The sequence below is a fragment of the Pristiophorus japonicus genome, chromosome 13 (assembly GCF_044704955.1).
Source record: "Pristiophorus japonicus isolate sPriJap1 chromosome 13, sPriJap1.hap1, whole genome shotgun sequence".
In the NCBI taxonomy this organism is placed as follows: domain Eukaryota; kingdom Metazoa; phylum Chordata; class Chondrichthyes; family Pristiophoridae; genus Pristiophorus; species Pristiophorus japonicus.
In genome coordinates this window covers 61,607,036-61,621,029 of record NC_091989.1, presented here as the reverse complement: position 1 = coordinate 61,621,029, position 13,994 = coordinate 61,607,036, and the positions used below count along the sequence as shown (strand labels likewise).

The window sequence follows — 13,994 nt, the reverse complement described above, 5'->3', positions numbered from 1 at the left end:
TCACCAGACTGATTCCTGGGATTTTGGGGGGGGGGGGGTGGGGTGTGGAGTGTCCTATGAGAGATTGAGTAGACAAGGCCTATATTCCCTAGAGTTTTGAAGAATGAGGGGTGATCTCATTGAAACTTACAAAATGCTTAGAGCTTGACAGGGTAGATGCAGGGAGGATGTTTCTCTGGCTGGGGAGTCTAGAACCAGAGGTCACAGTCTCAGAATAAGGGGTCGGCCATTTAGGACTGAGATAAGGAGAATTCTCTACCCCAAAGGACTGTGGCGGCTCAGTCGTTGAGTATATTCAAAACAGAGATCGATAGATTTTTCGATATTAAAAGGCATCAAGGGATATTGGGAGTGCGCTTGAAAGTGGAGTTGAGGTAGATGATCAGCCATGATCTTATTGAATGGTGGAGCAGGCTCGAGGGGCCGAATGGCCTACTCCTGCTATTTCTTACGTTATCTTATGTACTGCTATCCGAGTTCAGCACATTGAACTGGCCAGGCCTACCGCATGAATGTATGATTTTTTAAAACTTGAACCAAATTCTCCATCTTCCTTTTCCGAAGAATCAATCCGTTTCCTCAACCAGTCTTCGTTGAGTAATATCCCATACTGTTAATGCTCGTCACTGAACCCCAACACCTTTTGTAAATAAACCTAAGTAACAGTCCCCAGGTGATCTTACCAATGTTTCACTGAACATCAATGAGTGTTCATGGAACCTATCTTTGATTTCTATATCCTAACATTTCTGTTTAAGCCTCCATTACCATAAATTATTGGACATTTGATGGGCACTGTTACAGAACGCCAACATAGTCAACAACCTTAGCAGTATTGACGTGAACACAGATTCAAATTAATGAAATAATACATTCAATAAACACTAGGTTAAAATTTAGCTGCTTCAGAAAATCACGACTCATAATCCGACTGTGTTAATAAAGAGAAAATGCCAGAGATACTCAGCAGTTCAGGCAGCAACTATGAAGAGAAAGAGAGTTAAGGTTTCAGGTCACTGACCCTTCGTCAGAACTCATGGTTATCGACCTGAAACATTAACTGTTTCTCTCTCCATAGATGCTGCCTGACCAGTATTTTCTGATTTTAATTTAGATTCCAGCATCCACTGTATTTTGCTTTTGCATCAAAACTGTGCTTTCAGCATTTTAATAGTTCGCTATCACTTTTCTTCATAATAAACCACCCCATCTTATACTGAACTAAATGTATAGTCTGACATTTTTCCATTGGCACCTAAATTAATTCAGCTAAAAAGGTAGGTCCCGGTTTAATCAAAACACGACCATGACAACACAGATTTATTTCAAGAGTTTATTAATACAAAAAGTGTAATACATTTTGAAAAGTGTGAGATTATAAGAAAATTGTTAGAAATACAGAAACCACATTCCCCTTTAAAGCAAACATGCAAATAGTTACTAAAATTAACAGAACTTATTAGCAACTCTCATCAATAAAAAAAAGTTTTGACTTCAAGCAAAATTGTTCAATTACAACTGAATAAATGCCTTAAATGTAATTTGTTTTTATTCCTTGCCTTCCCTGCTTGGGGACAGGGAGAGACACAGTGCCATTGATGCAGTCTTCCCTCGCACAAGTGGCCATTTGTCACCCAAGTGAATGTGGGCTGTTCAACTGTGGTGGCATCACATCCAATATACATGCAAAAGGACTTCTAACAGAGGCAGCACAATGGTGATCTACACCAGGAATCCTGGCCCATCTTCCTTTTCCTATGGCTTGGTGGGGGGAGGGGGGCGAGGGGTAAAGAGGAGGAGACCAGAGGCCAACAGTGTCCATCAGCACGGGCTAAAATCGCTTACCTCAGCAGAGGCTGGGATTCAATGCTGGGATCATCTGGATGGCTTAACTAATGGATGTGTAAATCTGCCGAGCCATGGTTACAGAACACTTCTACTGACTGGTTCTCTCTCCATTCATCACCAAGTCTGTCATGCTCTCAGCCTTTCTGACCCATATTCAAAGAGCTTGCGACAACAGCTTCATGAAGGGGATTTTACTGTGGAAAACCCTCATTGCTTTGAACACGTTGACCAGCTGTTTCCTTGTAATCATCGCTCACTCGTAATACATTTGGAGGTTTAGTGTAGTGTACACATATGATTTGTTCATTAGCGATGTATAAATTTTCAAGCGATGCAACAAGTTTCACAAGGAATACACAGAGACTGACACAGCAACAGGATTGTGAGGATAACAGCATTTTAAGACAACATCACACAGCACTTTGTTACATTTTAAAATGCTACATAGCCACAGATTGTGGAACACAATGGGTGGGATCATTCTGGTTTTGACACATTGTACAGTCGGCCCTATTTAATCTGAAATCCATACTTTTCAGACATTAGATAAGAACGATGCACTTTGCATCCACTAAACCAGAAAGTTCATACCTCTACACTCCCGACTTAATGCTACACTAATTGCTCGCGTCCGGGATAAAAAGTGACAGCAGTTCAACGGTCAAAGCAAGATCGAAACAACATCGATGCGGTTTCTGATATTGCTGCTTTACACTCCACGCCGGAGACAAGCATTGTATCCACAATTGCCACTCTCCATCCACCGGGTCCAGTCCCTGTTTTTGACATTCCCTCTCTATCAGCAGCAGGCACCATCAGTACCTGCCCAACCAGCATCACATCCCATCCTGCACTCACCCCAGCATTACATCAGCTGCAATCCTTTGGTCCCAGTCAGTGCTTCTGGCCATCTCTCCTCTAAAGTACTAAGCAGTAACACCCAAGAACTATGGGCCGAAACAGTAAAACCCCCACTAAAACTGCATCAGTTGCCAGTTACACATTTGCACTGTAAAACCCTTTTGAGAGAACAGGAGAGCAATACTCGACACACAAGAAAAAGTTCTTCAAAAGGGATACTTTATAGAGTAGCAAGTTAAATTTGCACTATGTTCTTTTGATACTGTATGATTTTCTGGGTCTTTTGTACAGTATTAGATCAGCCATCTCGAACTTCTTCTCACCAGTGTTAATCCAACAAAGTTTTTCACAATGGTTTTGTCCAGATTGGGAAGGGTATTCAGATTGATGGTAGATAGCACATGTGCCCCAATTCACTCTTCTAATGGTCACTTGCTGGCAATAGAGGGTGTTGTTCAGGAATACAAATTCCTGACCATGCTCACATGACAACACTCAACAGCACTAGAATTTACAAGGTACTGTATTTTTAACTACTGCACTCCAATAAGTACCTTTACATTTGCCACTTCTGTAATTTGTTTTGTGGGAAAACAGAATCCGTGTCCTCCACATTTACATTGTTAAACCGACTGTCCTAATCCCAAATGCTGAGTTATGGGCGTGTAAAAGTGTAGTTTTCGCAGTGTGGACCTCGCTCGATGATTACTTTCCTGCAAACCAAACTAATGAATCAGACACATTAGAGGGTCAAGTTACCCAAAAACAAGTTTGGAATCTTCAGTGAATAGATGTCAAGCCTAGTCTTTAGGGGAGTGCAAATATTCTCCCATTCCCCGATTATAAATTGCTCAACCATTGGTGGCCGTGCCTTCTGTTGTCTAGGCCCCAAGCTCTGGAACTCCGTGTGTAAACCTCCCCGCCTCGCTATCCTCCTTCAAGACGCTCCTTAAAAACTACCTTTGACCAAGCCTTCCCTAATTTCTCCTTATGCGGCTCGGTATCAAATTTTTTATCTCTTAATTCTCCTGTGAAGCGCCTTGGGATGTTTCACTATGTTAAAGGCGCTATATTTGCAAATACACTTTGTTGTTGTAACTTTGAACTACACATGGACGTGACGCTGGCCGAAGTTCAGGCACGGTATTTAAATTAAATTTGGATTCGGTAAGCTTGCCCTCCATAAGCCAGTTCCTGACATGGTGTAAAATCAGTTTTCTGTAGCCCCACAGGTCAAACGGCATCAACCATGCACTGTGGCAGGACTGATGCAATAGCATGAACCCTGGAAATCGACAAATAAATATCAAACTCCCAACAGTTGCAATTAAAAGCAGCTTCCCAAACAGGTTTATCCACTTAAACAAAAGACAAAAAATTGCCACTGGCTAGTAACACATCCACAAAATTAAGCCTGGCTTAGAAAGGACATTTTAGGTTTGCCTGCCCATACTCCCTTCATTTTTGACAATTAAACACTATTACTGAGGTTACACTTCAGGAAGTGCAAGAGTGGAATGAGGAAAAAAAAAGCTTAGTTATAGAACACTATGTAAACAAAAGTTGCTTCCATTCAAAAGTGCATTCCTGCCTTCAGCACTCGATAAGCCATCGAGAAGGTCACCCCCATACCAACAATCCAGCTCAAGCCTCGCGATGGCTGGGGAAAGGGAACCAGATACGCAATGCTGTGGAAAATCCTGGAACCAGCAAAGATTCTAAAGTGCAGTAAAGCCATGCCCAGGTTGGGTTTAGTGAAGGCGTACAACAGGCCAATGCCGATGAATGGAACAATGTTCTCCAGGTCATTCTGATGACATCTGCAGGGAGCAGAAACAAGCAGCAAACACCAAGATTTGATTTGAAGAAATAGAAGTTAACAATCCCATCCTTACACTGATGAAATATGGACTGAAGGCAATAAAATGTACTGTTAATACTGAAAAATACAAATGAGGTACTCAAAGGTAGAATGAACACTGGAATATAGAATCAATGTGCGGGGAAAACGCAGAATTAAAGACAGATTGGGGAGTCGACACATTTTCACGGTTGAATTTTATCAGCTGCAGAAAGAATGTACTGTGTGATAAGCCCAGGGAATGGTAGCATAGTGGTTATGTTACTGGACTAGTTAATCCAGAGACAGCAGTTCAAATCCCACCATAGCAGCTGGGGAATTTAAATTCAGTTAATTAAATAAATCTAGTATCAGTAATCATAAAACTATGAAACTATTGCATTGTCGTAAAAACCCATCTGGTTCACTAATGTCCTTTAGAGAAGGGAATCTGCCGTCCTTACCCATTCTGGCCTGTGTATGACTCCAGGTCCACGGCAATGTCTTATCTGCCCTTTGAAATGGCCCAGCAAGCCACTCAATTGCACCAAACTGCTAGAAAGAACAGTGGTTCAAGGCGGCAGCTCACCACCACCTTCTCAAGGGCAATTAATGCTGGCCTTGCCAGCGACACCCACATCCCATGAACGAATAAAATAATTTTTAAAAGTAAGGTATGAAGTATGTTATTCATCTCCTCAACTGGTAGTTAGATAGATACATATCCATTAGGTTGGCTTTATAGGATTTAAAACAAAATGTTAAACTGTGCATTCAGTGGTTGCAAACACCTGGGATCTTAAGAGTTTAAAGAGAGAGATTTGGAGCAGTTCTTGTGAGTGCACCCTCTAGAGCAGTCAAGCAAAATAGAATTGGACCCACAATCCAGATCCCTGGTTTTGATCTTCCAGACCACCTGTGGGGAAAGCCCAATCGCTTCAGCTGTAGAATGATCAGATGTGCTGCAAATGACTAGAAGTAAGGCCTTCGTAACTTCCCCCCCCCCTTTGCTGCTATGGCCAATTCGAAGGTATAGGCCACATGCTTGCAGCTGAACCCATCAGCTCTGGCTCCTCTATAGACTTCCACAATATCCTTTACCAAGCTCCTAAATGGTTAAGACACAGTAACACAGTTGACTTGACAATCTATGTAAATGCAAATACAGGTTTTTTTTTAAATCCTCTTGGGAGACACGAGTCCAAAAATAGAGACATGAACCTTTTAATACTGGAAAAACTGCACCTCAAACAGAACACACACAGCAGGGCTCTCAGAGTCTGAAAATAGAGAAGACAGCGGCAGATTATAGGTGTTGATATTTCAGCAGATCTGGAAACTGGAGTTAACAGAACGCTTAAATGAGACAGAACAGAGTGGGGAAAATTTCATGCAATACTCAGTTTACAATGCAAGTCAGAAGATCTTGCCTCAGTTTTAGATTCCATTTAGGCAATAGCAGAATGAAAACTTGTCGTAATAGAATTACTACACGAATGAAGGGTACGTCACTCATGTGATCCGCCTCTCATTGAAAGTGATTGCCACCACCTTCTGATTCCTGAACTACAGGCCATTGAAATCTCAAATATTGCTTCTATACCATGGAGTCAACATCCAGATTTACCTCTGCCACTCCATACGAAGGCCAAAAGTTGTATCACCTAGTTAAAATGTGCCAGCCTTTGAGAAAACCTCAGCCACACCTCCCACTTCACTTCCATACAGATGCTGCCAATGTGGCACTACTATCTACAGCACAACTGGCATAGTAAAGCATCCCAAGATACTTCACAGGAGCGTCAAACAAACACTGAGCCAAATGAGGAGAAAGTAAGACAGGTGACCAAAAGCAGCTTTATAGGAGTGATTAGGGGAAAGAGAGCAGTTCTCAGCATTTTTCACAACATGCAACATTTATACTAAACCTCATTCCTTGCAGTGGAGGCCAATATAACACAAAGATCAGCTCACCCAGATTTACATTCAATGCGTTATTATTCATTTCCAGAGTCTGTCACTCAAGAGTCTGCTACCAGCTAAAATAACACGCCAAAAATGGAACCAGCACATGCCAACCAGAACTTCACCCATACATAAACACACATGAAATGCCTATTCAGGATGCAGAAAATGTCAACCCTTCAACCTTGTAACTCAATGTAAGCTACATGTTTCGTTATAGTTTATCAAATATTTTTAGATGAATAATGTTATCAAAGCACCTAATGCTCATTGAATATATACTAAGTAGTATTAGTGATCCCAGCTGCTCAATGACTATTAATCTGCTGTAAAATTGACACTCAAAATGAGATTAATTGTGGGCATGAAAAACAGGAAAGCAAAATTGTGAAGATAAGAATGTTTACTTTGAAGTCACTACTTTTTTTCAACCCCGTAACAAGCCTCACCTTCTCACACGCTCCACGTCTTGATCAACCCTCAGATATTTTTTCATGGTCTCTTCATCCTTGCCACCATGTGCCCGAGCATCTTCAGGATTGGAAAACACCTGCTCACAAATTGTTTAGAAAACATTACATGCCAATAGACTGGGTCACATCTGTATAAAAGTAGACTGGTCGCCACAGTATAAACCATTTCTTCGACATGTGTGAATCTAAAAAATGGTGTTACACTTTTGTTGTCTCCTGGAAGATAACCAGTTTTCAGTTCGTGTAACACAGGACAGCACCAGGATCTATTTCTAAATCCACAACCAAGTCTGAACCACTACCTTAAAAATCGTATTATACGCACATTTAGTGCATATAAAATCACACAAGCACCTTATTAGCTCAAATATCATTCATAAAGTAAATCACAATGAAAAAAAAATTGCCTGCTAAACTTAATAACCTAACATTTCAGCCCCAAACAGGGGAGTTAGTAATTTAAGAGCAGCTGCAATCGAAATACAAACTTTCCTAAGAACCTGCAATTAGTTTCTAACTGTCCTTGTGCATGTGTGCAGAGCTTCTACCCGCACCCCCGGGCACTTTAAAAAGGGACATGCCAGGTCAAACATACCTCTACCTTAGCAAAGCAATCACTTCACCCTTATTGGATTGGGATGAGAGAGATGTAAACATCCTCTTTATATAATACATTGTTCATTATAAAACAGCACATGTTCTGACTTAATGTGAGCAACAATACAGGAAGTCCACTAATGGGACACACTGATGCACAAAATTAAGGACATGTGGAAGTTTTAGCTCAGGCACTCGATATAAAGACAAAGCAAGGCATTGTTATGAGACTTTAGTTGCTTATGAAATCAAACAGCAATGGCAACCTTTTAATGATATTGAGCAACCAAATAGTTCATGTATTTGTGTGCATCTATATCGACTCAATTAAATCAGAATTGCTCAAAACACACAAATGCTCCAATATGTTCTAGTTGGCTCAAAATAGCAGTGAATGCAGTTCTTTATTCCCACCAAGAGGATGTGTCAGCTCACATGGCTGACCAAGAAGTAACTGTGTCCTTTTCTCAGAGGGCGATTTTATTGTAATCATGGCAGTTTATACAAACACAAGATGGAGCTGAAATTGAACAGTGATTGTTTTCCACTCAGGACCAATGTTTCCTGTAATTTCTTGGGGGCCACACGGCCCCTTTAACAGCCCATTTAACGTACCGCACATGCTCGGTTTGACTATTAAAAAGCTGGCAAACCAGCTGTAAAGGACCCCTGAAATTAAGGGGATATTGCTCAGAGCTACACTGAACTTCTCAGTAGCAGTTATTAGCAATCAAGTCATTTTCATTTACACATAAATGGGCCCAAATTTGGCCAGGGGCAACTTGATTTTTCTGGAGTATCTTAAAAATCCCCATTCTGCACATTTAATTTGCACCAGTGTAAGTGAGTTAGTTAGGATTTTTTTTTCCCCCCAAAAGGGGGCTTTACTAGCCATCTACTCCTGTTTTGGCCATTTAAGCCAATTTGGACAGCTAATATGGACAGCTAATAGTTGCTCCAAAACTAACAGGCCAGCGTACGTGCAGAGAGTTAAGAAATCAGCGTAGGTAGTTAGAGATGGGGGGGGGGGGGGGGGGGAAGAGAGAGAGAGAGAGAGAGAGAGAGAGAGAGAGAGAGAGAGAGAGAGAGAGAGAGAGAGAGAGAGAGGAGGGAAGCACGGAGGACCTTGCAAAGCACTAAATACCTTCACAACAACAACATTCAAGAAGCACAAAAACCATCAATAATAAATAAAAAATTAAAATTTGTCCTGCCTTGGCCCGGGAAGTCAGCGGGAGAACGCACCGACTCCAGCACGCACTGGCAAGCCCTTCGTCCAGGGCTAGGGGCGGCGAGCATTGGGTCTGGCTCACAACCTGCAGGATGCGATGGGAAGGCGAGGAGCTACTGCGCATGTGCACAGACACTACTGCGCATGCGCGCAGCTGGCAGCACTGTTTTCGGTGCAGGGCTGTAGCTCTGCCCCCCACTCCATGAGAAAAACCGCGCCAGGACCCGGGACACACAGCAGAGCGATCAGAATCGTTAGTAAGTTTTTTGCTGCCGTTTTGAGCGCACAAAGTCAGTGCATCGCAGGAGTGTGCGCTGGAAAAGGCAGTTGGGGAAATTTGGGCCCAATATTTCCAATTCTGAGTATACCCACCAGGCGTGATCCTTTAACATTATCAAAAATGTGTTTGTAGAAACTGTACAATCAAAGTCAAGTAGGTTATTCTGTAATACTGCACCTGCCAAACCACATTACCTTCACCTTTTTATGATAGACTGCGCAGGTGTGACTTTTATTTTACATTTAAGTATATATTCCAGTTCATGCCCTATAATAGCATCACTTTGTGATACTCGTCTGCAAGACAATTAAAAATTCACTAGACTTCTAAATTATGGAGCCAGTTTTTCCAGTTCTTGGTTTTCTAATCCTGTTCCTTGGCCTCCACTTTACATGACAATTAACAAGCTTCAGTGTACAGCAAGCGGCGAGTTCAGCTAATTGAGAAAATGTCACGATTTAGAGATTGGGTGCCGAAACATGGCAGCATCACTTGGGGGAGGGAGGAGGAGAACATAGTCATCACTTGTGCCCAGGCACAATCATGGACTCGGGTGGGAGGGGGGCAAGAGAGGAATGGAAATAAATGAGATGGGGTGTTTTCCCATTTAAATTTACTTGGCCTCAGTTACATGTTGCTCTTTTTGTCCTTCCCTACTCCCCAAATGATCATACTTCTGCTTGGTGGGTTTAAGTATATACAAAGCCATGAAATAAAAATGCACATTCATCCATCAATATCTAAAAACAGACAAGTTCACATTCTGGTTCACACAATGGATCTGTAACTGGAGAATCAAACCATGCCTATTGTCTATGGCACTGTTCAGAGTCCAGGGACACAACGTTTCATTTTATATACAATGTATTATGATAGTTACTGATTTACTCTGATTAAATAAGCCAAATTGCATTTTTTTTCAGGTGGTATCCTGGGATTTTTTACTACTATTTTGGAAAACAGATTTTCTGATTTGACAATTTTTCCATGAAAAATGCAAATCACTGATATTATAGGTAGATTTACATATGCACTCAATTTTTAGATTTGGCCTTTTCGAAAACAAAGAAATAGGAATGTGATTGAGGTGGGTGGTGTGTAGCACCACGATGGGGCGGGGGCAGGAGGGAAGAGGTGTCCCGGGCTTAGTTAGGGAGAGGGGGGAATAATTATCCTACTTGGTAAAACTGATGGAACACTGGAGCTTGGAAGCACTGTTTGGGGAGATTATTCAGGGTTGCAGGTGTTACTGAGTTTAGGAATACACAGCTTCTGGGGTGAGGGAATGCTGGGGTCATTAGGTTTATCAAACATGTCAATTGGAGGGGAGGGGCGCAAGAAGAAAAGAACCATGTTATTCGGGAGGGGGAGGGGGAGGGGCAGGGAGAAAGAGAGGAAAGGATGTTGAAAGAGATTCCTGGGGTTGGATGAAATTATGCACTGGAGTGGGCTCAGGAATGTGGGGAAAGGGAATGCTAATTGTCAGAGGGGGAGTTAATGAGTTGAATTGCAACAGGACTTTTGAAAAGCTGGAAAGGAGCACTGAGGAATGGAGAGATGGCTATATCTGTAGATGTGGAGCAGGGGGAGGGGTGGTTTCAGATTTCAGGGTGTAAGAGCAATCAGCAAATGTATTTTTATATCTGGAGGGAGCAAAGTGCAGCAGCATACCACTGCAGGGAGCAGCGCTTGCTGCTGCAGGAGGGCGACTGCTGTGAAGCCAGGTCGCTGATTGCGCTGCGGGCAGGCACAGCAGGAGGGGCGAAGGAGCGGCAAAAGTTTGTAGATGGAAGTGACCGGGGCCCAGGAGAGGAGAGAGTTCGGGGCCAGAAGAGGCGAGGGCCCAGGAGCAGCACGGGCCAGCCCACACTGCGATACATGTGCACACTAGGTCCATGCAGCAGAGCAGGTCTCCAGTCGTCTTGGGTAACCTTTGCCACTGGACCAAGACCTAGCTCGGTCAAGCCCGTGTGGTGGCTGGTGTGCAACGGCCACCACACATTAAAAAAGTCCACGCACAGGCATCTTCCATCCTTCAGGATCTGGAATATTAGGTCCTTCATTTGAAACACCTGTGAACTCATCCCTTTTTGGCGTGGAAGCAAGTCATCCTCGATACGAGGGACTGCCTATGATGATGATTTTCTATCTGGCAGCAGGGAAGGAGAGGAGTCTCAGAATCTGGATACAAGGGGCTTAGTTCCAGGTCCCAAGTTTCACAAGGATTGGAAAAGAGGATAGCAATATGGAGAAAGATGGGTTTCACTGAATATGGGAGGAAGTCCAGATTTTGGTAGCATTGAGGATGAAGGAGTTCAGGAGAATATATATATTCAAAGACCTGCTGGGAGTGGTCCTTCGCCTGCTCTAATGCACTGTTTGCAACCTCCCCCATCCCTTTTTGGGGCTTCAGTCTTCCCAACAATCTCCCCTCCCCTCTGTCCTAAAGTTAGCTTAGTTGAAAACAATTTTTTGGCTGGTGATCGAGATCGCAAAACTGTAGCACTTCTCGGTTATGGCAAGAGGTGGGAAGGTGGGAGCAGACAACAGCAATTTGTACTTATATATAGTGCCTTTAAATGTAGTAAAATATCCCAAAGCGCTTCACATTAGTGTTACCTCTTCACAGCAAACGAGCCAAAGGTGGGCAGAGGAAACGCTACAAGGACACCCTCAAAGCCTCCTTGATAAAGTGCAACATCCCCCACTGATACCTGGGAGTTCCTGACCAAAGACCGTCCTAAGTGGAGGAAGTGCATCCGGGAGGGTGCTGAGCACCTCGAGTCTCATCGCCGAGAGCATGCAGAAATCAAGCGCAGGCAGCGTGCAGCAAACCTGTCCCACCCACCCTTTCCCTCAACGACTATCTGTCCCACCTGTGACAGAGACTGTGGCTCTCATATTAGACTGTTCAGTCATCTAAGGACTCGTTTTTAGAGTGGAAGCATCTTCCTCAGTTCTGAGGGACTGCCTATGAGAAGACAAAACAAATAAATTTGACACCGAGCCACAAGGTTTTAAGGAGCGTCTTAAAAGGAGGAAAGTGGGGTAGAGAGGCGGAGAGGTTTAGAGAGGGAGTTCCATAGCTTAGGGCCCAGGCAGCTGAAGGCACGGCCACCAATGGTTGAGCAGTTACAAATCAGGGATGCTCAAGAGGGCAGAATTTGAGGAGCGCAGATATCTCGGGGTATGAGGTTGAAGGAGATTACAGAGATAGGGAGGGACGAGGCCATGGAGGGATTTGTAAACAAGGATAAGAATTTTGAAATAGAGACATTGCTTAACCGGGAACCAATGTAGGTCAATGAGCAGAGGGGTAATGGGCGAGTGGGACTTGGTATAGGACACAGGCTGCAGAGTTTTGGACGACCTCGTTTAAGTAGGGTAGAATGTGGGAGGCCAGCCAGGAGTGCGTTGGAGTGGTCGAGTCTAGACTAGACATGGCATGGATGAGGGTTTCAGTAGCAGATGAGCTGAGGCGGGGGCGGAGACGGGCAACGTTACGGAGGTAGGAAAAGACGGTTTTAGTTATGCTGCGGATGTGTGGCCGGATGCTCATTTCAGAGTCAAATATGACACCTAGGCTGCGAACAGACTGGTTCAGCCTCAGACAGATGCCAGGGAGGGGGATGGAGTCGGCGGCCAGGGAATGCAGTTTGTGGCAGGGACCGAAGACAATGGCTTCAGTCTTCCCAATATTTAATTGGAGAAAATTTCTGCTCATCCAGTACTGGATGTCAGACAAGCAGTCTGACAATTTAGAGACCAAGGACATTTGGGGGCTCGCAGCACCTGGGAACACCCAGGGGATGGAAGAAAACTTATCTGCATGTACAAGAGACTTGGCAGGCGGCTAAAGGTAGGTCCAGCCAGCAGCAGCATTTCAAAACAGCCAGGAACATGGCAGGAGCTGGGTATTGAGAGAGTGTGGCACCCACGGTTCACAGATCAGGTGGGCACGGACTACCACTAGGGGCAGTAGGACAGAGCTGGGAGTCAGTCACATGGGGAGAATGAGCTAATGAGAAGAAACAGGGTTGCAATGAGCTAGCTTGACCCTGACAGAAAAACAGCAAGACAGAAGCAGGAAGTACTGTACATGCAGAAAGTGCACGGTCATCCACACAGCCCTTTTGGCAGTCGAAATCCCTCACAGGTCCAAGAAGTTTCGCTCAGTATTGCAACACATATGTCTGCGGGCAATTTTCAGGAAATAGCTTAATAAAACCAGGAAGGGGGGGGGGGGGGGGGTAGCTGCCGTTTTAAAGCAGTTTACTTTAACTCCAGTTGTTGAGCCTACCTTCCGAGTCATCCTGAAATAGCCCGTCAGGGGTCCCATGATCATCATCTTCAGCAGCACGATGGTGGTGTAGGTCGAATAAGCGAGGAAAACCTCGCTGTTAATCAACTCCGACATTTCCAAACCCAGGGTGAGAAACGCTAGAAAACAAAGTACAATTTAAAAAAAACTATCGCGCCTTAGTTTCACTCGGGCACCGAAAGCAAATGGTAAAGTTTGCACCCAATAATTACAACGGAAAATGTCTGTATTTCTATATTTAGAATATATTGAAAGACCTGCTTTACTCGCTCCGCTCCAACACTGTGTGCGCACTGTTTGTAACTGAGTGACGGATCAGAGCCACTGCGCCTGACTCCACCGGACATTGGACCATAACCTCATAGGGGGCGTCTCCCAGCTGCAACCACCCACTAAACACAAGAGCATTTCTCAGTTACGAAATGATTATTAAGTCAGCACTCCTGGTTTGCCTCCGACATTGCACCCTAGGTAAACTTGAGGTCATCCAAAACTTGGCTGCCAATGTCCTAACTTGCACCAAGTCCCGATCACCCATCACCCCTGTGCTCGCTGACCTACATTGGCTCCCGGTTAAG

The 13,994-nt window shown here is 43.9% G+C and overlaps 1 protein-coding gene across 1 annotated transcript; it reads right to left on the bottom strand.

Annotated features, from left to right (window-relative positions):
* Positions 1-1,319: 1,319 nt before the first annotated feature.
* Positions 1,320-13,759, bottom strand: LOC139278602 (microsomal glutathione S-transferase 1-like). Its single transcript, XM_070897570.1, has 4 exons — positions 13,674-13,759; positions 13,396-13,535; positions 6,964-7,064; positions 1,320-4,529 (listed from the first exon to the last, which is right to left on the bottom strand). Exons 2-4 carry the CDS (start codon positions 13,510-13,512, stop codon positions 4,283-4,285), a joined length of 465 nt encoding a protein of 154 aa, XP_070753671.1. The 5' UTR covers positions 13,513-13,535; positions 13,674-13,759; the 3' UTR covers positions 1,320-4,282.
* Between the last annotated feature and the right edge of the window lie 235 nt (positions 13,760-13,994).

Excerpts from the sequence above, each read along its gene's own strand:
- LOC139278602 (XM_070897570.1), bottom strand. The coding sequence starts at position 13,512 with ATGTCGGAGTTGATTAACAGCGAGGTTTTCCTCGCTTATTCGACCTAC. Across the intron at positions 7,065-13,395 it reads ATTTCAGGATGACTCGGAAG|GTGTTTTCCAATCCTGAAGA; the intron begins GTAGGCTCAACA and ends ATTTGTGAGCAG. Across the intron at positions 4,530-6,963 it reads GACGTGGAGCGTGTGAGAAG|ATGTCATCAGAATGACCTGG; the intron begins GTGAGGCTTGTT and ends TGCTCCCTGCAG.